General features: G+C 44.4%; 2 protein-coding genes across 8 annotated transcripts in view; one reads left to right on the forward strand and one right to left on the reverse strand.

Annotated features, from left to right (window-relative positions):
* Positions 1-795: 795 nt before the first annotated feature.
* Positions 796-14317, forward strand: HEBP2 (heme binding protein 2; the record flags this gene model as incomplete). The annotated part of the gene is given in 7 exon segments (XM_030558341.1): positions 796-845; positions 1125-1200; positions 3864-3997; positions 10449-10549; positions 10552-10630; positions 12215-12342; positions 12345-14317. Coding segments are annotated over 7 exon segments (636 nt in total), but the record flags the coding sequence as incomplete, so codon positions are not given.
* Positions 14318-24248: 9931 nt separating this feature from the next.
* The window catches only part of NHSL1 (NHS like 1), a 272172-nt gene continuing 269318 nt past the window's right edge, over positions 24249-27102 (reverse strand). For all 7 annotated transcript variants that reach the window (XM_030556415.1, XM_030556422.1, XM_030556418.1 and 4 more), the window contains one exon: positions 24249-26512. In XM_030556415.1, coding sequence (XP_030412275.1) covers positions 25780-26512 — 733 coding nt within the window. In that variant the 3' untranslated portion in view covers positions 24249-25779. The remainder of the gene's footprint in view (positions 26513-27102) is intronic.

Raw genomic sequence — 27102 nt, forward strand, 5'->3', positions numbered from 1 at the left:
CCTAGGGGGTGGAAAGTCTATGGGGACTTGTATCAGAGGGGTAGCCCTGTTAGTCTGGATCTGTAAAAGCAGCAAAGAATCCTGTGGCACCTTATAGACTAACAGACGTTATGGGGACTTGCTTTTGAGAGCTCACCGGGAGTGATTTCCAACGAGGTCATGGCGCTAGAGAACCCCACACGCCCAGTCTCGCTGCAACAGGCGCAGCTCTGCAGAAGCGCCAGCCCGGCTCGGAAACGCTCCCGTGACTAATGCTCGGGGTAACCCCAACAGGTGGCCTGTTTCCGCGCACGGTAGCAAAGCCGCCGTTTAATCTCTCGCCCTGCTGCAGCGACGGGGCATTGCGCTGTGCGAGTCAGGCTCCTTTACAGCCCCATTACCCCCCCGGGCCCGCCCTCTCCCCATTTCATAACACGTCCAGTGATTGGCAGGTGCTGCACGGCCCCGCAGGGAGGGACAGAGCGGGGTAGCACGGCCACTTCCACTCCTTTTGGCCCGGCCCTTGGACGCACCCCGGCTGATCTCCGTGCAGGCCGGAGCTTGCATAACTCCGAGCCACCGTTCACAAGGCGGCCTGGACCAGCAGGGGCAGAAAACTGCTGGAGCCCCCCGGGGAGCGTCTCCCGTGCGACCCCCGGGCGACGCAGCGCGCATCACTTAGGGAAAGGCCTTTCGGAGCTGCTCCCGGGGCCGCCAGCCGCCTGCACTGCACGGATGGGCCGGCGGGCGAAGGGGCCGGGGCAAGGGGCCGACCCCCGCCGTGCGGTGGGTGTGCCCAGCTTCCAGGGGTTATGAAACCTCGCCGCCTGGCCCGCCCGCAAGCAGCTGGCAGGCTCCTGCAGACGGGGGAGCCCGCTGGGGAAGGACAGGGGGCACATTTGGGTGGAAGCCGCTGAGGCAGGTGAGGAAGAAAGATGGTGCTGGGCTGGCCCGGCCCGGCCGGCCCCCGGTATGGGGTAGGGGTGGGGGGAGAGGAAGAGAAGAGATGCTGAGCCCGGCCCTGCCCTCCCGCCGCGGCTGGATGGGCGAGGTCCACAGGGGGCTGAGTGCCGCCCCTGCAGGTGGGGGCTCCAGGGGAAGGGGCTAGAAAAGCCCTGCTAAGTTCGCTCTGCTTTAAATGTCCCCAGGATGCTTAAGCCCAACAGAAAAGCTCTCGCCTCTGGGCTGGAGCTGCTTAAGTGGACAGCGGTACCAAGCCAGGTAAAATTCCTCTTAGCAAAAAGGAGAGGGGACCCTGCTGTCTGCTAGAACACCCCACTGCTCACTCATTCATCTGCCTTCCTTTCTGGTCAAAAATGTCAGGCTTAGGTCTCCGCAAAATAGGGGGCATGGCAGGGAGCTTGAGTTAAAGCACTTTAGCCCTAGTGCTTCAGAGAGCAGGGGAAATAAGTTTGATTAAAAAAATTAAATCAGACTGCAGGACTTCAAGTTGCTAGAACAGCTGACGTTCTGTGGGCTGTGTTATATAAAAGATGAGACAAGCGGATCATAATGGGCTAAATGACTCATCTTCAGCTTGGGATAATCTTCGTGGAAAGTGGGGGGCAATGGGGACGTGCAGAAGTCAACTTGGACAGGAATTTTAGTCATTTCCTGCTCACTAGAGAGGTACAAGATACCACAGTGTCCTAAGCTGGGTTTTGCAGTAGCTATGACATGGTGACTTGCATAACAATTTTTTTATGCAATGCTATAGTTCTGGGGTATTTGTTTCCACCTGCAAGTGGAGCCATGCAAGCCAATACTCTCCATGGTGTCAGGACTAGCTAGCTATTCCTCATGGATCAAAAAAGATACAGAAAACTAATCTAAAAAGGTAACAATTTTGTATGTTTAATATAAAATGCAAATAAATGCAGAACTTAAGGTTGCTGTAGCCACATTAAGTACACCAGTTGATTTAGGGTTATAATCAAAATGGTGTAAACAGAGGTTTCCTAAACCTAAAAATCAGTAGATCTACTTCTATGGAATTCTTGTAAAGGCAAATAGTTGGTTTACACTTTTTGCTCTGGATTTGCAATCCCACCGTGACAACCTTTTGCTAACTAGAGTTGGAAAAGATGAAATTGTGGAGTTTTTATTTTGTGTTGCCGTTTGGTCAATAAAAATACACAGTATCTAAGTACTTGTATTGTTTCCCATGATTGTAATGTCTGAAAGCTTGTCTAGAAGAGGAACAGTTAGTGCACAGCAGACTGGCATGTAAATCTACCTTGCAGTAGCATGCCATGCTCTAAGTGCCCATGTGAACCCTCTTGCTGTGCATTAGAAGTTTCTTAGTGCACACTGACCTACTCATGTTTCATAGTGTAGATCAAAGCACACTAGCAGGGTCCGCATAGTTTGCGCATAGCAAGCTAGTGCAAGGTAGTTTTACAGCCCAGCCTGCCATGCACTAACTGTTCTTCCGTACAAGCTCTGAGAACCTCAAGTATTAATGAATTTATCTTCAATATCCCTGTAAGGTACAGCAGTACTAAACCTATTTTACAGATAAGAAAAACTAAGAGACAGAGACATTAAGTGATTTGCCTAATGTAATGTGAGAAGTCAGTGAGCAATATAGGATTTGAACCAAATCTCCCAAAGTTCCTGACATGAAGTAAATTAAGCTCTGGTCCTCCAAACACTTAAGTCACACACTTGTATGAGTAGTCCCACTGAAAGCAAGATGACTACTTCAATGAGAAAAGTTGTGCATGTATTTGTGAGATCACAGCCTTAGATTAAAGTTTTCCACATTAATAGTATAAGTCAGAGACTGTCAAACTTTATGGCTGTCACAGTGGACTGGCTGATTAATAGCAGAAAACTTATGTCAAATAGATTACTTTGGAATGCAAGTAATCATTGCAGTTGTGTCAGATCAGAGGTGGTCCAGGTATTTGTGAGGGGAAGTGAGCCATGAGAGGTACTATGGTAAGATGTGGGTCAAAAAAAATTTGAATTTCTGATCCAATATATTAATGGTATCTGGTAAGTGAATTCCACCCCCCCCCCAGGTGAGTAACCTCATACTGTTCCTACTGTAGTCTAGTGTCCACACAGCACACTAGACTACATTACATGTTAGGCTGTTTAAAAAAAAAAAAAAAAAGTGGTGGTGTTCCTTTAAATTAGAAGTTTCAGGTTGTGACTTTACAGTAATTTTTCTTCTTTGACTGAGTCAAAGCCCCACACAAACCACCAGGGGAATTTATTCTTTATATTTCTTCACAAAGTGCTGTCAGACTAAAGTAAAGGAAGATTAAAATTGTTATGGTAATCTTGGGTTTTAGTTATAATAGTAAATAAGCTTTATTCCAGAGGCGGGTCACAGGGGTATTACATGGAGGATCACAGCCTCCACCCCAAATCCTGCTTTGCCTCCAGCATTTATAATGGTGTAAAATATTTTTAAAAAAATGTTTTTAATTTATAAGCAGGGGAGGTCTCACACAGAGGCTGCTATGTGAAAGGGGTCACCAGTACAAAAGTTTGAGAACCACTGCTTTATTCCCTTTGTGTTCTTGCACATTATAATGTGCAACTTGGATAAATCAACACAGAAAAATTTCCATATATTTCCTGACTTTAAAAAAATTTATCAAAACTTCATGTTTTGATCGGCAACACTGTTCCAAGCTTGGAGCAATAATTGGTCTCTCTCTTCTTACTAGTACCCAATCATTTTCCCCAGCAATGTCAGGCTGGTTAATACTCCTCCCCCCTTTAAAAAAGTTAGATAAGGAAAAATACCAATGCTAAGCCTGTGGTGTAAAAATGAAGTTCTGTTTCTCTGAATTCCTAATCACTTATGCTCTGATGCCCATGTGAAGTGCTATTCTTGATAGTTTTGGGGTTTTTTTGGTTGTTTATAGGCTTCAGATTATGAAGTCCGGTAGTATGAACCAGCTAAATGTGTTGCCACTCCTGTTAAATCAATGGACTATGATTCAGCTGTCAGCACTGGCTTCATGAAGCTCTTTAACTATATTCAAGGCAAGAATGAGAAAGATAAGATGCTCTGGACTATACTTTTCAATAATTCAGTGTTTCTAACCTTTTGAAAGCTGAGCCCTCTTTCAGGAAAAGAGAGCCAGTCCCATCATTAAGGAACCCTACTATGTGATGGCAAAGGCTGCACCTCTTTTAATCCATACATCTCCCACATCTCCACTAGTCTTTTGTACTCCTTCCACACCTGACTTTGGGAATGCTAGTGATTATGGTGTAGATCTTCTGCCTGCTTTGAGCAGTGAAAGAGTTAGTGAACAATTAAAGTAGCACCTGGGTTAGCAGCCATTGTTTCAGGCTCTGTGCAGACTCAGGGATTAGTCTCTTAGTTAACTAAGAAACACTCTTTAGTGTTGAAAGGGATAACTGAGTTTTTTTGTTTTTTTAAAGATTCTGGAGGACAGTTGGTCTTTCTGCACACCCATCTTGCAAACACTCCCTCACTCCACCCAGGTGTATGCAGACTGTACACTTTAGGAAACACTTCTTTAACATAAAGTGTCTTTCTTAGTACCTTAATTGCAATAAGCAGCATTTAAATGGACTTTATTAAATCTCTCTTTATAGTGGGTATAGGAAAAATTAATACATTTAAATATGGTATCTGGAATAGATCAAATACTAATACTAATAATAGGAGATATACCTATCTCCTAGAACTGGAAGGGACCCTGAAAGGTCAGCAACTCCAGCCCCCTGCCTTCACTAGCAGGACCAAGTGCTGATTTTTGCCCCAGACCCTTAAGTGGTCCCCTCCAGGATTGAACTGACAGCCCTGGGTTTAGTAGGCCAATGCTTAAACCACTGAGCTATCCCTCTGACTAAATATCCTTAATGCTACCAGGGGATCCTATCTCCATAAGCTTGGCTTCTGATTGATTGATGGCTGAATATCTTTGTATTTTAAGCTACTGAAAAAGCAAATAAGTGACAAAGAATTTTAAACATCTTATGCCCTATTATGGGGTTTACTTACCCCTGAACAGCTCCTTGTGGTCATGTCTGGGGATTAGCTCTGCCCAGTCTGATACCCCTTTTGTTTGCTTGCCCTATGGTGTCTCTCAGTGAAAACAGGTTACTCCTTGGGGACTTGGCCCTCTGGCCAGGTTACTGTAGTCTTCTCCTTCCAAGGAAAGGAAGATGCACTTTCCCAATGGCCAGAAGGAGAACCCAGGCATATCCACTGCCCCAGGTTCAGGTCCAGGGACCCTCTGCCTAGCAGCCACAGTCCACTCATGCTCTGACTTTGTTGCTATTTCCCTGGCCTCTTTCCTAGTTTACTTTCCCAGCTTCTGTTCTCCCCTGGGGGCAGCAGTGCTCACTCCACAGCTTCTTTTACTCCCTCTCCCCTGTAGTCTGATGAGATTCTGTAGTCCAAGGCAGGATCCTAGGTTTAACTGTCTCCCTAAACAGCCTCTCAGGGCCGTCCTTAGGATTTATGGGGCCCTACGCAGTATTATTAAACTGGTGCCCCTGTGCCGGATGGCAGCCCAAGCTCGCAGCCTGGTGGGGGAGGGGGAGGAGGGACTTGACAGCAAAGGATAATGAGATGCCCGGCCTGCCTCATGGTGGTGGAGAGTTACAGTTCCCCGCAGAGACTTCCATGCCCTCTCCCTCATGCAAAATGGACATGAAGAAAGTACCTAATTAAAAGCACTAAAATTTGGGAATAAAAAAGGTCAGTCACAGGTTTTTTGATATGCCCTGAAGTTTGTCAGAGATTTATTTGCAAAAACTTTATAGTAAGGGTGAGTCAGCTGTCCTGCTGAATACAACATTACATATAATGGAATACATGATGCAGCTCTTCTCTGTTTTACATTTTCTTATTCAGTATTTCTAAATTGAATTTATATTTTAAATGTACTCAAATCTTAAGCCAGCATTCCAGATTATTACATATTTAACTCACTGAAACAAAGACATTCTTTTAAATTAATCAGAGAGGTTTAGTGTGTTCGTAACAATATTCATTGCTTTTAGAAAAAGGGAACAGTAATTTACTTTGTGTGATCTCCATAACAAGAGACATGGTTATTAAATTTCACCAACTTTAAAAAAATATATTTCCAAAGATTTTAGGTATAACAAGGATTTTGTCTTACTAAGGTACTGATTTTGCTGGAGGGTTCTTTTAAAACTAGTTCGTCGGATAGTCAGAAGTAAAGAAAGGGAAACTCTTTGTCCAGCTATCAGGAAGGGAAGGACTGTTGTCCCTTTAAGGGCTCTCTTCAGTGGGGAGTGGAGGGAGAGGTGGTGAAGGGATGGACAGAAAGGACAGGAAGACTTGAAAGCACTTTTTTTTTTAACTATAGTAATTAAAATGTGTATTTTAGATAAGGGAGGTCTTTTGAAGGATTTATTTAAAAAACTGTATGTCTGAAGATCCACGCATTTAAGGCTAAAGATGATTGTGCATCTAAAACTCTATGCAAGCATTTTTTAGAAATGTGATTTTATAATCTTCACCAGCTCACTAATTAAAATTTGCTTTAAAAATATTTCAACTAAGGTCCTGTAGACTGACATGTTCTGTGTAAATATTACATTAATGCACAACTGTTTTTGTCAGTAAAGTCAGAAACTGACAGTATAAAAATTTATTTGGGCATAAGCTTTCATGGACATAAGATGAAATGGGTTCTAGTCCACAAAAGCTTATGCCCAAATAATTTGTTAGTCTTTGGGTATGTCTACATCTACAGTTTTGCAGCGCTGGTTGTTACAGCTGTATTAGTACAGCTGTATAGGGCCAGCGCTGCAGAGTGGCCACAGTTACAGCAACCAGCGCTGCAAGTGGTGTTAGATGTGGCCACGCTGCAGCGCCGTTGCACACCGTGGGGAAGGAGACCTGCTTGGAGGGGGGGTTGGAGAACGCCAGAGCAAACCGCGGGGAAGGAGACCTGCTTGGAGGGGGAGTCGGGGAACGCCAGAGCACACCACGGGGAAGGAGACCTGCTTGGAGGGCAGTGGAGTTTGCTTAATTACCGGAGAGGCTTCCTCAGGTATGCTGGGATACCTGCTTATTCCACAGAGGTCAACAAAAACGCTGGTGAGTGTCTACACCTGATGACAGTGCTGGATCCTCTACACTCGAGGCACGACCGGGTGTATGGCCAGCGCTGCAAACAGGGAGTTGCAGCGCTGGTAATGCCCTGCAGGTGTGTACACATCCTAAGTTGCAGTGCTGTAACCCCCTCACCAGCGCTGCAACTTTGTAGTGTAGACAAGGCCTTTGAGGTGACACAAGGACTCGTCCTTGTTTTTGCTGATACAGACTAACAGGACTACCACTCTGAAATCTGTCAGTATATACCTTGGGGTTGGCAAATGCCTGTTAAATGGCTTTATTACCCCTTGAATGTCTCTTTAACAGTTTCAATGTTGTGCTAATAGGTCTGGCAGGCTGGAGGTTTTTTCACTTTTAACTACTAGATTCCCTCCCAAGGAAGATTCACCAGGCAAGAGCAGCCATCTGTGGGAGCCTGCAGGAAGGGTCAGAACAGGGATAGGAAAACAAGAGGGTGGACACTAAGACCCAGTGGTGCCCCAAATTTTCAGGTGCCCTGCGCAGCTGCCTATGTTGCCTATGCCTAAGGACGGCCCTGCAGCCTCTTTATCTCTTGCCAACACCCTTCTTCAGACAGAGACTGCAGAGCTCCTCCTTGTAGCTGGGTCTGACCATCAACTTCCCCTCTTTATAAGCCTAGCCCAGCTCCTCCCCCATCTGGGCTTCATCAGCCATTAGTCATCATCAGTCTGTGGCTTCCCTCCAGGTGCAGCCTAATAGAGTTAATTGGCCTGTCTTACCTCTTCAGGCCTTGTGTAGGGGATAGAAACCCTATCACGTGCACTAACATTTGTAATTTTTTCCAAAAGAAATTGTTGGCATTATTGGATAATTCTGAGTAAAAGTGTTAGTAGTAAATCCCCATTACTTTCCCTCTAGTCTGTCTTGATCATATCATTTGTCCTTTTTGTTTAGCAAGCTGCTTAAAGTGTGTTTAATTTATAAGGGTGGTTGCAGTCAGAAGGTTGTTGTGTAAAAGAGGTCATCAGTACAAAAGTTTGAGAACCACTCTCCTAAGGCATAAAAGCCAACATAGTAGTGGGTCCTTTTATAAGTCAGGATAGCTGAGAGGAGATAAGCTTATGGTTTTTATGAAACAACCCCCCCCACCCTTACACCCTGAATACTCCTAACAACAGCAGGAAAGAGATGCATTCAGCACATTAATGCTTCTAAATTTACCCTACCTTCTTCCCCACTCCCACTTCAAAAGCCCTTCCACATCCACTTATTATGCCATTCACAATACCCACAGCGTTCCACTAGAAGAGGGGCCAACGTGGAAGAAAGTAAGTGTCTTTCTTTAAGATAAGGTGATAATCACAAGGTATACTCACTGCTAGTAGCATCTCCTCCTGGTGACTACTTCTTGCCAGGTGCTGCCCTTGTCTCTGCCTGGTTTCTTTCATCCTGCAGCCCCTATCACTCCTGAAGCTGCAGCTTTCTGTGCAAGGGTTGGTCCTCCAGCCAGGTCACTGAGGTCCTCCCCTTCTAGGCAATTTAAAGTCCTTCCAAGTGGTGACTTCACAGTGGCTGGTAGGGAAATTCTGCCCTATCCTCTACATTGGGTTCAATCCTAGGAACCCTGTAACAAAAGCCAAGGTCTGTACAGTCCTATCCCTAGCTGCTGTTCCCCCTGGGCTTCTACCTACTTATCTGGCTTCCCCCCTCTTTCTGGGCTTACAGGCCCATGTGCCCTCCTCCAAAAGAGTGATAGTAGACTACTGTCTTACAAGCCCCTTGCTGCTCACAGCTCTTGGGCTTTCTACAGGCCCCTCCTGTTCCTGTCCAGCTGAGCCCATTTCCAATGAGTGGCCTGCTCCCTGCCTCTTTCAGGTGCAGCCTGGGCAGTTAATTGGCCTGCGTAGCCACTTCAACCTCTCCAGCCCTGTGGGGGAGGGGCACCCCATCACAGTGATATTTCTCAAAACTCTTATACCCCCTGGAGAGAGAAACTTCCCACAACCAGGCCTTTATAACTGAAAACAAAAGTTAAATGCCTCCTCTCTAGTAGTCTGGTTTCAGCAGATGCTTAAGTGTTCTAGCCCACTGCATATTGATACATCAAAGCTATGGGAGCTGCTCATGTGACTTTAGAACATGGAAATTAGTTTGAAACCACTGATGGGCTGAATGTTCTTCTTCCCCACTGTTATTTTGGGGGCATTCATCAGTGATTGACATGTAGTTTATTTTTGATATACAGTTACTAATTATTTCACTCTGCAGCCCAGAACCTATACAAAGGTTGTATAGAGCTGGTGGTGCTCACTTTTAGGGCAGCGGCAGAGGATTTTTATAGAACAGCCAGAGTGCACAGGGCATTTCGTACCAAATGATGAGTTGTTAAACTTTGAACCTAAAACTGTTTGATTGTGGTCTGAAAAAAAAGTTAGGCTTCATTGTGTTTTTGTACTGCATAATTTTGTGTTTAAATTTTGAGTTTTTTTAAAAAAAGCTGTCTGCAAGATAACCTCTTGATAGCAAGTACTGAATAGTCCAAGACTATGGGTACATATACACTGCAGCTGAGAGAAAACCTCCCAGCCTGGATAGAGAGGCTGACACTAGCATGATAAAAATAACTGTGTGTACATTGTGGCTCTAGCCACCTGAGCTCAAGCCTAGGGGGACCCAAGTGTTTGCCTTGGCTGGAGGTTTGCTTCCAGCTGCAGTGTAGACATACAGCAGCATGTATAGACATTGCACAACCCCCAGTCAGGTTTAAATAGCAGTGTAAATGGTGAGGCACTGTTTAGGTGACTATATACACACCAAAAGCCTTAGGCTACGTACCCTACATGGTTCTCTGCATACCCAAGCAGTACCTCCCCTGTATATACTTCTGTTTTTAGTAGTGTAGGTCCTGCTGCCTCGCCACTGCCAGAGCTTTTCCCTGCCCCCAAGAAAGTCTCCACCAGTGGAGAAAGGATCCGGCCGAGGGAGGCGGTGGAGAAAGGTTCAGGAGCCTTTCACTGCTGCCTCCCCTCTGCCAGAGCCTTTCACAGTGTGGATGCAGTCTACCTATCACTGTGGCAGTTAGCTGTATGTACCCTTCATGCCGCTGCAAGTATAGGCAAGGCTTAAGAGATTTGGTCTGTAGTAGTAGAATGTTAACAATCGAAACAAAGGGATCTGCTGCATACGAGCAGAAATTTGCCATTATGCATTTTCTTTAAAAATTGTTACAGGCAGATAAGATAATCCAAATAAAATGCAACAATAGAAAAAACTCATATGAATTAAAACTACCTTTTATTAAATATAAATCAAAGGCAAACTTTGATAAAGCCATCAATGTGCTCTCTCTTTCTTGACACACATTATTTGACCTGAGATTTGTGACAGAGCAGGGAACTGTTGCTTATTTGCTTCTGATAGGGATGAAGATAGAGATGACAGCTCCAGTAACATTCCATGTGGAACCTGGTGCAGGCCCATTCTGCGAGTCCACTATTACAGTCTCTTTTTATATACCATCTGACATCAAGCTAATCCACCTAAGCCATCAGAGTCAGATATTTTCATTGAAAACAGACCAGAAATGATTGTATTTGTCAGGTATGTATTAACTAACTACTGCAACTCTGCAAAGTACAGATAATAAATCTGTGTGCACAAGACAGCTTATACATGATCAAAAATATTTTAGTTCTCAAAAGAAGAGGTAGTCCTGACACTTTTTGTAAAAAAATATAGCAACACAATGTGATATCCTTCAGCTAAACTGTGGCTGCCACCTTGTGGCAGTCAGTTGATGAATAACATGGTGCATGCACATGCTTTATTGAATGAGTAATTCACTTTATACTAGCAACAGGGTCCCCAAAGTTTTCATGGTCGTGCCCCACCATACCTTGTCCACCCCCACTCCCCGGGAGCTGGGGCTAGGAGTGGGGCACAGACATGAGTAAGGGAGCCGAGGCCGGGGCCGCAGCTGGGGGTAGGTCTGAGGCTGGGAGGAGGGCCAGGAATGGAGCTGCAGCTAGGGGCAAGGCTGGGGCTGGAAGCGGACTACAGCTGGGAGTGAGGTTAGGGCTGGGAGCAGAGCTGAGGCTGGGGCCAGGAGCAGAGCCCCTGCTGGGCCACAGTAAGGTTTGTGGCTGGATGTGGAGCCGTAGCTGGGAGCTAGGGCTGCAAATAGGGTCAGGGCTGAAGCAGAGCTGGGAGGCGCTTCCTCCCCCACCCCCCCATGGGGACTGGCCCAGGGCCGCCCCAGCCCCTGCTAACGTTCCTCCATGACATACCCCCCAGTTTGGGGACCACTGTACTAGCCTGTAATTCAATCCAAATCTCTGTATCCTCATACCTTTTTCACATGAGCCCAGTAAATATAATTAGTATACAGAAGTCACATGTCCTGAAAATATTTTGTTGAACATCCCTAGATGGAGATCATCTTGCATTCTTTTTAAAAAAATTTATATTTTACTGTATATTAATGAAAACATCATGAAAGACACGGGATTGGAAAAAACCCTGTACTTTTAAAACAGTTAAGAATATATGTTCAAGTATACAGCAAAATGTTAATTGATGAATTTCCCCACTGCCAAATCTAAACCAAAACAAGTTGTTCTAAGGCAAAGTTAACTTTCAAGCATAAAGTAACTAACTTCATTTTCCATGTAAGCTTCAGGTAGTATTTTTCCATAGTTACAAACTCCTGAAAATGAAAATTTAATGAGTGCTGGGGAAATTGTCCCATCCCTGTTCTTGACCATTAATCCAAGGTGTTCAAACCACGTTCCTTGGAATTTTGCTTTTCACAGTGGCACTCTCAGGACATCAAGACAACACTCTTTACAAGTGCAAAACAAAGCATGTGGTCATACATTTTACTAGTTTTGCACCAAGAACAGCTCTCATACAGGCCTGAAGATACCCCATTTTCCCATTGGCAAAGTCTGTTACTGTGACTTTATTCTAAAGGAACTTGCAGAAGCTTCATCATTTGAAATAAATGGAACTGGACAAAGTACTAGAAAACAGGCTGTAGGGAACAGTCCCTGAAAGGGTAGAACTATATGGTCTCAAAAGATCACTGCTGGCCCATACTGGATTTAGACAAGCAGTATAGAGAACAAGCTTAGATTTACCAATGATAAGCTTTCTTCATGTTCTCGTGCTGTTTATTATTGACAGGTCTTTTGAAGGATATTCTAGTGCCACAAAGAACCAAGACAACCTACTGACACTAGCAGAAAGGTTGAAGCGGGATGGGAAAGTGTTTGATGAAAAGGTCTATTATACTGCCGGCTATGACAGCCCTTTTAATTGCTTAATAGACACAACGAGGTGTGGCTTATCAAGAGAAATGGAAACCCCAGCAATCAAGAATAGGAAACAAAATGCTTTCTTGAGAGACAAAAGTTCAGTTTATTCAGACACCTTTTTTTGGCCTGGGAATTATTATTATTATTTTTTTTTAAACATTTAGACAGATTATAATCTATCAGATTTCAAATGTACCTCTTCTAGAATGACACTACAATTTTCCCCATTCTGTCAATGGTATGAGACTGGTCACACTTCCAGTTAGAGTAGAAAGCCATGAAATTTTCCCTGTTTTCCTTCCATTTCACACCATGTTCCCTATTTCCCTCCCCTTAAAATCCATCTAGCACACACCTAGAGGTTGCTACAGCATAACACAGGGAACTCTTCCTATGTATTCTGTGGCCACACTCTTTACTGCAGACCCTCTCTCTCACCACAGAGCTGGGCTCCACAATAAGCTTTTATTTAAAAAAAAAAAAAATCTGTATCTGCAATGGTTGTGTAGAAAACAAGAACTTAGCGTCTTTGCAGCCAGCAGGAAAACAACAACTGAGGTTTGAATGGCCTCAGTCATCTCAGTGGGTTATTACCTCAAAGATGACACTTTAAATATCAATATTAACTATTTCAGTGCTAACAGAACTTTAGCACTATCATATAATCATAGGACTGGAAGGGACCTCGAGAGGTCATCTAGTCCAGTCCCTTGCCCTCAAGGCAGGCCTAAGTGTTGTCTAGTAGGCTGTTGACTGGAGTAGCTGAGTTTGAACTTTGACAGCATTCAATGTGCCAGCACTGGACTGACAGTCCATTTTTATAAACCTTAATTTGTTGCTTATGATAGTTGCTGTATTGGCAGCAGCAAGGACAGGAAGTCATCTTGCCCCAGTGCAGGGCAAACTACTCTGTACTACCCTGCCAATGCCTGACTAATCCTACTATCTATTTAATCCTGGGCCTCTATGCCAAATCTGCCAGCAAGGATGCCTGGTATTGAGAATTATTGTGTTGGCACCTGTGAATTGTGGACGTTTCTTCACTGCAAGTTCAGCCGAGACCACTTACACATTTCTTGTTGGCCACTGAATAGCTATCATATGGTAACAGCTTTACACTTGCTAGAGTATAGGATAGTGATACAACATATACCCACACCTTGATAGTAATAGTTTGGTTATTTTTAGCCTCAAAGCCTCCAATATTTGCCTTTTGAAATACATTGTTTGCTTTATGGTACTAGTCTAGGCACTTATATATAATATATATGTTAGTATATTCAAGTAATATCAATTGTTACCTTTGCTTTTTACACTAGGACTGATATATACTTTCATGGTGACTACTGATGCATTAACTTTAAAAGCTTTTATCCTTTGACTATATTATCAGTCCAAATTAGCAAAAGTATGCAAGACAATTCACCATCCTTAAGTCAGCACATTGTTACAGTCTCCTGTTTTAGGAGAGCTGGTTAGGACTGGCTTTAGAATCCATCGAAGGTGCTTTAAACTGACAAAAAGTAGCTGCATGGAACTAGAAGCTCCCGCTAACCCTAGAATCTTCATGCTCGCACATTTAAAAAAATGAATCACTGTTCCAGAAGTTAATTTCACTTAAAGTAAAACAACAGATATTTTTGTTTAAAACCATGCTTGTACAGGGTCCTTTCCAAGCAAATTAGACGCCTTATGTTCTGCCCTGAGGAGTTTACAATCTATATTAGACTGACAATGAAGAGACAATGGGAGAAAAGGGGATTGGGTAAGAGACAACAGAAAATAAAACAAGGGAGTGCTGCAGCTGCATTATTTTTTTTGCAGAGAAGATCAGATAAGCCTATTTTGTTTCACTTTTTGTTTGCTATATTTTTTTTTCCAATTTAAATTTTTGAGTTTCCTGAGCTTTTTAGTGTTCCTAAAATTGTTATTGCCACAGACACAGTAAAAAACGGTTACCCACCTTTTAGTAACTGTTGTTCTTCAAGATGTGTTGTTCATATCCATTCGAAGTAGGTGTGTGCACGCTGCGTGCACGCCAGCCAGAAGATTTTCCCCTAGCAGCGTCCGTAAGGTCGGCCTGGGCGCCCTATAAAGGGGTCCACCGACCCTCCACCCACTCAGTTCCTTCTTGCTGGCACTCCAGCAGAGGGGCAGGAGGGTGGGTATTGGAATGGACATGAACAACACATCTCGAAGAACAACAGTTACTAAAAGGTGGGTAACCATTTTTTCTTCTTCGAGTGGTTGTTCATATCCATTCAAAGTAGGTGACTCACAAGCCTAACTGTAGGAGGAGGGGTCAGAGACCACTGCTGACTGGAGTACTGCGCGACCGAAGGCTGCATCATCCCTAGCCTGGTGCGTGATGGCATAGTGAGATGAGAACGTGTGGATGGAGGACCACGTGGCCGCTCTACAAATCTCCTGAATCAGAACCTGAGCCAGGAACGCAGCAGAGGAGGCCTGCGCCCTAGTGGAGTGGGCCATGACTGGAGGGACAGGATCTTAGCTATACGGTAGCATTCCCGGATGCAGGTCGCAATCCACGAAGAGATTCGCTGAGAGGATAGCGGGAGCCTGTCCATACCCTTGAGGAAATGCCCAACCAGCGGGTTCGCAAACACCGAGGCACCCCCCTCTCCCGGATGAAAAGCGGATATAGCCGCCAAGTGAACGCAAATGGAGGAAAGGGAGAGGCCCAGTTGTCTGAGGTGAAGCAAATAGTCAAGGACAGTGGGAATTGGTACCCCCAGTGGGTCGTGACCCCGCTGACCCGACTATATGGAGAAGCGCTTCCATTTAGCCAGGTAGGTGGCCCTAGTTGACGGTTTCCTGCTACCCAGCAGCACCTTCCTGACCTGCTGAGAGCACTGCAACTCCACTGGGTTTAGTCATGGAGCATCCAGGCTGTGAGGTGAAGGGACTCGAGGTTCGGATGGTGGAGCCCCGGTCCTGCGTGATCAGGTCCGGAAGTAGGGGCAGTGTCAGGGGAGCCTGAACGGACGTGTGCAGGAGTGACGTGTACCAGTGCTGGCGCGGCCACGCCAGAGCTATCAGGATCAAGATCTGCGAATCTTTAAAAGCACCCTGTGTATCAGGGGGATTGGAGGGAAGGTGTAGAGCAGACCGTCCTCCCGTGGCTGAAAGAAGGCGTCCGACAGAGACCCCCGACTGCGGCCCAGGAGGGAGCAAAACCGTTGGCATTTCCTGAAGCAAACAGGTCTAACTGGGGAAAGCTCCGGAGCTGGAAAATTGAGCGCACCATGTCCCATCGGAGGGACCACTCGTGACCCTGGAACGAGCGGCTGAGGGTGTCCGCCAAACTGTTCTGCTCCCCCGGAAGATAGAACGCCGTCAGGTGAGTGGCATTGTGAACGCAGAAATCCCACAGCGCGAGGGCTTCCCTGCAGAGGGGAGAGGAGCGTGCACCCCCGTTTGTTGATATAAAAGACTGTCGCTGTGTTGTCCGAAAGGACTGAAACACACCTGCCGGCCAGGTGAGACCGGAAGGTCAAACACGTCAGGCGGACCACTCTCAGCTCCCTGACATTGATATACAACTTGAGGTCCTCTGGTGACCACAAGCCCTGCGTCCTAGGTGCGCTGCCCAACCTTGATCCAAGGCGTCTGTCACCAGGGAGAGGGAGGGCTGCGGGGCAGCAAAGGAGACACCCATGCAGACTTCCCACGGGTTGAGCCACCACCGTAGCGAGCTCAGCACCAAGCAGGGAACGGACACCACTGAGTCCAGGGGGTCCCGGACTGGGCGATAAACTGTCGCCAGCCAGGACTGCAGTGGGCAAAGCCGGAGTCTGGTGTGGACCACCACATAGGTGCATGCCACCATGTGGCCCAACACCCGAAGGCAAACTTGCGCCGTGGTAACCGGGGCGCGATACAGTCTGAGGATGAGCTCGGAAATTGCACAGAACCTGGACTCCGGCAGATATGCTTTGACGTATGTGGAGTCCAGAACTGCTCCTATGAACTCTATTCGTTGCATCGGAGACAGAGTGGATTTGGCTTCATTCAAGAGGAGGCCAAGATTGAGAAAAGTCCGCCTGATGAACAACACCTGGGTCTCTACCTGCTCCTTGGAGCGGCCCTTTATGAGCCAGTCGTCCAGGTAGGGGAATACCTGGATGCCCCGCCTGCGCAGGAAGGCCGCCACGACCGCCATGCACTTCGTGAAGACCCTGGGAGCAACTGACAGGCCAAACGGGAGCACTGTGAACTGCAGATGGACGTCGGCCACGATGAACCTGAGGTACCGACGGTGCCATGGAATTATGGCAATGTGGAAATAGGCGTCCTTTAAGTCGAGGGCGGCATACCAATCTCCTGGATTCAGGGAGGGGATGATCGAGGACAGGGAGACCATGCGGAACTTGAGTTTTCTCACAAACTTATTCAGCTGCCGCAAGTCTAGGATGGGTCTCAGGCCCCCTTTTGCCTTCAGTATGAGGAAATACTGGGAGTAGAAGCCTTTGCCCCTGAGCTCCCGCGGGACTTTCTCCACCACCCCTGCCTCCATGAGGGACTTCACTTCTTGAAATAGAAGCTGCTCGTGAGAAGGATCCCTGAAGAGGGACGGGGAGCGGGGTTGGTGAGGTGGAAGGGAGAAGTACTGGATAGAATATCCCCTCTCTACCATGCGGAGCACCCATCTGTCCGACATAATTCGGGATCAGGCACGGTAGAAGTGGGACAGACGTGACCCAAAGGTAGGGGTGGAAGGATCCAGAGTCTCGATTGGTAGGTTGCCCTCGACCATACCATCAAATAGGGGGTCTGGGCCCAGATGGTGGTCTCGATTGGCGAGACGCCTGGCTGGAGGGGTGGCGCTCCTGCCATTTCTGCCCCACCTGCGTCCTGGCTCCTGGCGAGCCTGTGGCTGGTACGGGCGAGTACTCCTGCGGCCTATATTGTCTGCGTTGGGCAACAGGGGTATGCAAGCCGAGCGAGCGAAGCATGGCCCTTGAGTCCTTTAAGCTATAGAGACGTTTGTCCGTTTTCTCTGAAAACGGCATCTGCCCTTCGAAGGGGAGGTCTTGAATCATCTGTTGGACCTCATAGGGCAGGCCCAAGATCTGGAGCCAGGCTCCACACCACATGACCAGGCCTGTGGCCAGGGTGCGTGAGGCTGAGTCCGCCGCATCTAAGGTGGCCTGGAGGGAGGCTCGAGAGATCAGTTTGCCCTCCTCCACTAGGGCCGAAAACTCTGATCTCGAGTCCTGGGGAAGGAGCTCCGCAAACTTCGACATGGCTGAACATGTATTGTGGCCATATCGGCTTACTGTTGCCTGTTGATTGGCAATGCGGAGTTGGAGTCCCTCGTGGAGTACACCTTTCTACCAAAGAGCTCAAGTCTTTTTGCGTCCCTGCTCTTCGGTGTTGACCCCTGAAACTCTTGACGTTCCCGCTGGTTAGCCACATCTACTACCAGGGAGTCCAGGGGAGGTGTTCGTGCCCTTTAGAGCACCTGATGCCGGTGCCGGGCACTCCGCACCGAGGACAACGTGCTGGGCCCCGCCTCAGCCGGTTCTGGGTCCAAGGGTGGTCGCAGGGCCGCCTCCATCAGGAGGACTGTAAGTCTTTGAGCTCTGTCCTTAAGAGTTCGCTGGTGGAAGCCTCTACAGATAGAGCACTGGTCCTTTTGGTGGCTCTCTCCGAGGCACCTCAAACACGCAGAGTGCAGGTCACTCTTGGGCATGAATTTCCCGGAGTCCTTGCAGAGTTGGGACCCGGGCATGCCCCAGTGAGCGACGAAGACTCTGGAGGGGTGCAGGTGGGGCGACCTCCCAACTATGAAAACAATATACAAAGATCTATCTAACTAACTATAATATAACTGAATACATGGACTAAACGGTAAGGATAGGACACTGCCAAATTGCTACGCAAGAGAAGTTCCAGCTAGCCGTCACCTGCGGTAAGAAGGAACTGAGGGAGTGGAGGGTCGGCGGGCCTCTTTATAGGGCGCCGTGGTGGCGCCACTCCAGGGGGCGCCTGGGCCGACCCTACAGATGCTGCTAGGGGAAAATCCAGCTGGCGTGCACGTACACGCATGTACTTTGAATGGACATGAACAACCACTCGAAGGAGGACAGGCTTTTATTAAAAATTAATCTGAGCTATATATTTTAGATCTAATTTATAAGTACATAATTTAAACCTATATCTTTTGCTGGATTTATTTTCCTATCTTGGTTTTACAGTAGTTAGGATTTCTGTCGTCTAATACAGTTCTAAAGTCTGGTTCAATAGGGTATTATATTGGAGAGGAAAGGACTGTATGGTGGGATATTATCTATTCAGATTGGAATTTGCTGGTAAAGGCCCTGATCTCCCACTGAAATTAATGGAATTTTGCCATTAATTTCACTGGGGATTGGCCCCAAAAGGTTGTTTGAAAAAAATTCATTGGAATGTTTATCAACAAAGTGCCTAAGTAATTTGTGAGAATGAAATGTACTTATTGCATAATGGAGTGCTAGAAAATTTTTTACTCTCCTTCAGAGCAATAAATTACCTGACACTTCGACCTTTACCATCATCTTTGTTCAGTATATATTAATTCAGGTTAACATAAAGGGTATGTCTACACTGAAATTTGATATCTGTGGCTTGCCCGTGTCAACTGACTCAGGCTCGTAGGGCTTTTGCTCGCCGAGCTGACTTGGGGCTGTTTAATTGTGATATAGGTGTTTTGGCTTGGGCTGCAGTCTGAGCTCTAGGACCATCCCACCTCACAGGGTTGTAGGGCGCAGACTGCAGTCCAAGCCCAAACATCTGCACTGCGATTAATCAGATCCTTGCCCTAAGTCAGCTGGCACAGATCCCAGAGTGGCCACTATCATGTTCCACACCCGGTATCATTTTTTAAGGTCCAATATGATCTAGTGTTAATAGTGCTCTTAAAATGATGGAACCAAGAGATTTATCCTGTTTGTCTCAGAAGAATTTGCTGAATTGACTATGAAATAATACTGTTAATTTTGGATCAAAGTTAAGGTTGTATGATGATGAAACAGGCGCTTCATAAACAAATAAGTTTTATAAAGTATAATTTGGGCAGACTAAGACAAAAAATGCTCCAACTAGTCAAGTCTTTTGTAAGTGCTTCAGTTAAAAAGAACTGAATAGTTAAGTACATTGCTACCCAGCAATCTTAATTGGGTTTTAGTTAAAGTTTTGTGTTGTGCTTTAATAATCTTATGTAATTAGACTGTTAAAATTTGTAAATAGATGAGATGGGGCACTAACTTACGTTAAAGTAGTAAGTGGCGGTCATGCAAAAGATGGCTCTGCAGAAGCTTGTATTATATAAAGCATACTAGAGAAGACATGCATGTTCACTACACAGTTATGTTACGCCTTTACAGAATACCCTATCTTGACTCAAAACAGTGTTGAGGAGTACAGTCGCCACCACCAGGATATCCCTCATATTGGTTGTGTGTGAGGTGCCATTGATGTCTGCTCAATCCATATTTTTTCAGGTGGAAAATCGGTGGAGCATGGAAGGATTAAGTTTTGCCAACTACTGTTGTCCTGATGACACCATAAATGGCTACTCCATATATTTTAGGGATTTGGAAGTGGTCCTCTATCTATAAATCCATGTGGGCTGGTGGTTAAAGGAATTTGGAAAACTTACAAGGGTAAAACGTTACCTAAACCGGAAAAGTTGCACCAGTTTAATAAATTGATTTTAAATCAGACAAGCTAAACTGATTTAAGGGATGGTCAACTTTTTTACGTGAATCTACATTAGAGGGTTTGTACTGGTTTAATTATTAATTTAGTCAAACTGGAATAGACAAGGCCTACAGTTGGGACTTGGCAGGAAATCTTGCCTCTTTCAAGGAAGGGAGTTAATTAGTTATATCTATTCATTAAGTTAGCATGACTGGCAGCTTGAGGGAACTCTCACCTGCTAATTATAAAAAATGGGCAGATTGTGTCTGCCTTACAAGAGACAGACATATAAGCAGGCAGGGAAGAGGAGTTAAGTGACTTTCCTATTCATTTTATCATTAGAAAAATGTAAACAACCATCATATTTGCCTACACTTCTCCTCCTTCAGAGATGAGTCAACCTTTTTTTTGCTTGAGGCAAAGCAATTTAGCTGCTAGTTAGTTTTGTCTTCACCTTACAGCTATGTGCAGGTTGCCATGGAACGCATTTTCCTAACAGTGTCAAACTCTTTCCTTCCTCTCCTCCTCTGTAGCAGTTTCCAAGTCTGAGGTCTCCCTTCTATCTGTTCCTAACCCCTCAATGTGTCCTTTCAATATGTTCCTACATCCAAAACTTCTTTTGATTCTCTCCTTTATTTCTAATAGCTTTCTCTCCACCCTCCCCTTCATTTGTGCTTTGAAGCATGTTTTTGTTTCCCTTGCCTCCCTATCTTGGGGGAGGAACGTGGAGAAAATTTGATTCTACCTTCACTCTATCTTGCCCTCCATATACTGAGTGCAGTATCTAGTCAGGTGGCATCTACATCCCTCTTCAACGTTATCCTTGATCTCCTCTCCTCCCATCTAGCTTCTGCTCTTTCCTCTGCACTGAAACTGCCCTGCCCAAGGACATTAATGACCTTCTCCTAGGTAAATTCATGGGTTCTGTCTCCATCGTTCTTTCTGAACTATCTGATGCTTTTCACACTGTTTACCTTTCTTCCCTACTTTGTCCCCTCTTGGCTTCCCCAACTCTGTGGTCTGTGTCTTCCCATTCTCCTTTCTATTTATCTCCCTTAAAATTCTATCATTGGCCACCTCTTTTCTCCCCATGATCTCATCTGCTCTGAGTTTCAAGCCCCACTTTGATACATACAAGCCCCAAATCTTCTCTATCTGATTTTTCCCCCTCCACACATCATTGAATATCAAGTTGCTTATATAGCATTTCATTTCTCTGTCCCATCACAAATGCACTCTTTCCAGAAGTGAACTTCCATCCTCACTCCTCTCCAACGCCTCCTTTCCATGATTAACAACTCTGCTATCCTACCTGTGTCTCAAGTTCATAACCATGTCATCTTTGACTTCTCTCTCCTCTCTGACTCATCCTATCTTATCTCACTACATCCTGTCATTTCTTCTCTTTTAATATCACCAGAATCTGCCCTTTCCTCTCTTCTAAAACTGATTCCCATGCCTTCACCAACTTTGGCCTTAACTACCTTTCTCCCTCTGCAGTCCAGAAAAACCCTGCTGCTAAAAGAATTTTCCTTTGCCACTTCCCTGACTGCATCATTCCTATAATCCACACATTGGCTTCCTGACTCTTACTGTATTAAATTCAAGCTTCTTGTCGTCATCTTCAGGGTCATGCATTTACATCTTGCTCTCATTTCCCCCTCTTTTATTCTCTGCTTTCCCTCAATACTCTGTACTTCTTCACCTCTCCTGCCACTTTAGGCTCTGTGCCTTATCTCACACACTCCCTATGCTTGGAACAGTCTACACTCTTGTCTGTCAAACACAATCTCCCCTCCTTTAAATTCACATATTCCAGAAATCCTCCCCTAACTTCTCATAACCAATAACCTCCACCTTTTTCTGAATCTGAGCTATTGGCCCTTGATTAGTCTTCATCTTGCCTAGATGGTAAGCTTATCGGAGCAGAGGATCCATACTCTTTGAAAAGGATCGTGTCAGTTTTGTATGTTATAAATAAGGCTACGATTATGTCACAGAGGTCATGGAATCTGTAACTTCCATTGACCTCCCTGACATTTTCTGCCCTGGGGCTGGAGTTCCCAGCCAGGCCCACCCTAGCAGCTCCCAACCCCCAACCTGGTGAGGGGGACCCTGCAGCTGCCCAGACGCGGCAGTCAGCGAGGACTCCCCACAGCTGTCCAGTTGCAGCCACGGGCAGGAGACCCTGCAGCTGCCTGGGGCAAGAACTTTGTAGCAATAGAGCTAGATCACCAAATTCCTTCTAATGTAAACAGAGCTTATACAGGCAAAAATGTACTTTTGCTGGTGTAGCTTCGACCAGTTTGGTTAGTGAAAGAAAATGCTAGCATAGATATGTAAACAAACCCACATCCCTAATCAACATTACTATGTGGACAAAATTAGACTTGGCCTAAGAATATGCTGCCGAGGAGTAGTTGTGTACATATCAGAAAATTCAGTACAGATCACTGACTGAGGAGGTGCAGTGACTGAAGACAGAGGACATCACCAGATTCCAGAGGCACTACTTGGAATAAAGATGTCTATAATCTGATTAGAACATATTTTACTATATAAGCCTTACAACTGAATGAAATGTGTTCCTATAACAACCACTTGATTCATTGATTTCTGCCTTTTTTAGTTCCGAATTAGATACCTCTGAACAGTGGAATTGCGTATTTAATCTGTTTTGATAAATCATATTGTAGTACGTTATTTTTATTTGTCAAAGTACATTGCAAATATTTACTTTGTTGCATAGGTAACAGATTGAAGAAAATCAAATTTTTAAAACAGAAAATGCTAATATTTGCAACACAAAGGAATAAAAAGAGAATAGGAAAATCTGAAGGATAAACTTAGCATTGAAATGGTTCTTTCTATTCAAGTCTTAGCCATGGAAAGAAGAGAGATTACTGCAGTCACATAAGTTTCAGTTTCAAAAGGTTACCAGCAACTCACTCAAACCCAACCCAACCAAAAGAAGCCTCTGCCTTTCCAAGCCATCCAATCTAATAATATACGAGAGCTATGTATTAGTTATTTGAGACATAAGAACTGCCATATCAGATTGGACCCATGGTCCATCTAGTCCGGTACCTTGTCTCTGACAGTGGCCAACACCAGAGGCTGAGAAGGGGCAAGTAACCCAATGATGGGCAATTAGTGAATAAGCTCCCATGGAGAAGTGTTTCCCCCACCTGTATCACTTGATGGTTGACTAAACCATTCTTTAAAAAAATCCTAATACATTTAATTGGTTTGTTTCATTAGCCAGATGTTTTAATTCTACTAAGCTCTTGGCCTCAGATAACCTTTAGAACACATTGCCACAAGGTAATAATGTATGGTATTAATGTATCTCCTTTTAACAGTTTTAAATGCACTGCCTTTCATTTTCATCAAAAGGTGTCCCTTGTGCATAGGGCACCCATTTTACCTTCTCTGTATCATTCATTATTTTGTGTACCTAGTAGCTCTCATTCATCATCTTTCTAAATAGAATAGTCCAAGTCCTTTCACTTTTTCTTCATATGGCAGGCTCTCCCCATGCCTCTAACATTTTTACTGTCCATTTGAGATAAACTTAATATTCTATCATCACCGGTTTCTACACACACTACTGATCTGCCATTCCATCCTCTTCCTGTTGCTTACAGCCCTGGATTGTCACATTGTTTTATTCTATTCTTACAATACTGAGTATTTCTTATATAAATGCAAAATTCAACTCAACCTTAACTATGGAGCTGTTACTGAACACAGGGCTGGAAACCAAGAACTCTGAAGTTCTTATTTATGTACCAGATGTACCACTGAGTTGCTGGGTAGCTTGGGCACTTGTCTTAAAGCCTGTTCCTGCAACCACCGACCTGAATACACCACACTGAACTGAGTTCCTACATGTACTCACACACTTGAAGCATCAGGCCCATTAGTCTCCCATCTGCAAAATGGGACGAATTACCTCCCTCTCAAGATGGTGTTATGGGATTAGTTAACATTTGTGTAGCCTTTTGAAAATGTAAGTGCTAATTGTTACATGAAAATGTGGAGCTCTGCATTTAATATTTGATTGACATAGGAAGAAAAATGATAACTATGTGTGATTCCCCTTTATGTTAGTAGTTAAGATGAATGGTTTTCTATATAAGAGCACAAAATGTTGGCTGCAACTTTTGACAGATGTTACCAATTCAGAAGACAAGATAGCAATTGGCAGCCTTGTTTTATTTAAGCAGAGTCACAGCATTGTCATCATCCCCCTCTTTTGAGGGGAAGAGTTAAGTGAAGGCATGGAAATTTACATTACTAACAAATAAGGTATTGAAGAAAGGGATTACAAGCATATTTCACTAAAATAAATAATCTAAAAAGAGAGTGTTTCTTCTTAAAGCAGTCTAAAAATGTATAAATTCTAAAGTGGGAAGATCAAAAGGTATTTAACAACTTCCATTATTTACAATCAATACAAAAACTGCACAAACCATCAAATGATGCAAAAATCCTTTTCAAAATTAAAAGCTTCCTTCCTACTATGAACCAAAAACTACAGCCAATGTTTCAGTTTTAATCAACTGTTTTCTTTACAAATGAAAACCATTAAACACTTTTATTACCATCAGTAAAATATACAATAAAATAAAACAAACCTTGCTAATTTTTTCCCCCTAAAAATAGAAATACTGCAGGCAAATCAAAAAGGAAAGTAACTAACTTACTCTTTGGTAACCAAAAGTTAGCAAATATTTGACATTTCAAGTGATGAACGTTATAAGAAGTCTTCCCATTTTGATAAATGGATGAAAACCTTCTGGCAAAATATAACTCCCATGTTTAATTTAAATTGAAAGGCTCCACCAGTGCTCTGTCGCGCAAACTCTCAAATTCATGTTTTGTGATTAATTTCATTTCAGACACCTGAAACTTTCCAAATCTGGCAGTGTATTGCTTATTCCTCTCCCATTTTCCTATTATTTGCTTACATTCTCTTTATAAATATGCATCCTGTTATTTTAGTTCTCTTAAGGGATCACTCAATTTCCAATCAAGTAAGCAATTCACTTGGAAGTGAGAGTGTGTTTGTGTGACTGTCACTATGGCTGCACAGCAGCTAGTACTGTATTACAACTGAGCCCACTCTCTTGTGTTAGGTTTAAAAAGTGTATATTTTCCTCTGGAAAAATGTACCTACACCAGTTCATAATCTATTCTATCTTTTTACATTAATATGACATGCTTAAATTAACAGGCGCACACACAAAAAAGAAGCTGTGCAGCGCTAGCCCTGCTACCTCCAACAGGCCATGCATCTCATCCACTTCCCAAGCCTCAGAAATATAATGCCTTTAAAGCAACTGCCCCTTTGTACCACAGAAGCTTCCCATCTTCTTTTCAGGCTTTACATCTAAATTTTGCTCCCACAATCAAAAAGTATAAAAAAAATTCACACCCCAAAGGATCTGAGGAAACTCCCTCAGACAGGACTTTTAAGGCTTATGAAAAAGTTCAAAGGTTACTTTCTTTAAAGTTGCAGACCACCTACTCAAAGCAAGCCCTACCCTACCCAACCCAACCATGCAGAGCAATCAGTGCTCCAGCATTCAATGCACATATGAAGTTTATGTAATAAACACTCAGCAAAATAAACTGTTCTGGACTGGGCTTTCTCCCGGGATCTGTTGCTTACTCATTCTATATACCATCTGAAAGACCAATACCAAATGCCTTTGTTCTCACTTCTTAACTTTTTTCGTCTGAAGGGCTTAGACACTTCTTTGAAGCATTTGGTTTTACCAATTGAGTAATTATGTCTAGGTGGGTTGGAGCCTTGGTCTCACTGGAACCGGCCTCCTCAGCATATGGAAAATCATTCATGTCCATGTCATCGCTGTCAAACACATTGAGCTGTCTCTCTTGCTGCTCTTTTAATGTCCTATGGATCCTGCTCTCTGCTGGTTCGACTGCTTCCCCATCTCCCTCGCTAATAACAGTCATGGGGCTGCTCTGGATACGGTTCCGGACATTGTACTTGCTGCTTGCAGCAGAGGGTGGTGTTCGCGACCTGCCATACCTTGTGCTGGAAAAGGACATACTCCTTGGCATCAGGCCTTCACTCTTGGCCCATTCTTCCTGGGCCCTTTTGTTCTTGCTGGGGGAACAGCTCGCAGAGCTGTCGGGAAACTCAAGGGAGGAGTCTGACTTTGTTCGGTGGAACCTTGGATCTGTATTCTTCAGCATCTCTGCTGCTGACATGCGGGAACTGGTGTCTGAGCGGCTCCCCTTCTTCAGCAGCAGGGCTTTGAAGTTATCGTTGCTGGTGCTGCTCTTACGAATGGTTCTCTGAATTGATCCTGCATGCTTGAGGGAAGCTAGATTTGGGGAAGCACCAGTGGGTGTTACTGGGGGTGAAGGAGAATGGTTGCGGGTACGGTCATCTTCAGAATCTTTGCGGCCAAGGACTTTCCTTTTGGATCTGAGATTTTAAATATAAAAATAAAATATTTCCCCCCCAAATAAATGAGGAAGTCTATTCAACAAACGAATAAGCAGGACAGCAAGTTACCGTTAAACAGAGCGGGGAACAACCTAGAAAGTATAAATAATGACACCACCAAACCTGTGCATACATTAAAACAGATCTTTGAGGCATAAAGGAGTCAGAGACAAATCCACTATTCTTATTCCTCAGAATAGGAATAGTGAATCTATTGTATTTGACGGTGCTGATGTCCAAGCCAATTTGAACTTATTTTCCAAACAAGATTTTCTAAAGCTAATATTTGACTAAATCTAGATATAGGCTAATTCTTTTTGTCCACAAATATTGGGATTTGATCACAAAAAGTTAGGGCTGTTGATTAATCGCACTTAACTCGTGATTAACTAAAAAAAAATTAAATCACAATTAAAAACATTAATCATGATTAATTGTATTGTTAAACAACAGAATACCAATTGAAATTTATTAAATGTTGGATGTTTTCTACATTTTCAAATATATTGATTTCTATTACAACACATAATACAAAGTGTACAGCGCTCACTTTATATTATGATGTTTGA

The sequence above is a fragment of the Gopherus evgoodei genome, chromosome 3 (genome assembly GCF_007399415.2).
Source record: "Gopherus evgoodei ecotype Sinaloan lineage chromosome 3, rGopEvg1_v1.p, whole genome shotgun sequence".
NCBI classification, from domain to species: Eukaryota; Metazoa; Chordata; order Testudines; family Testudinidae; genus Gopherus; species Gopherus evgoodei.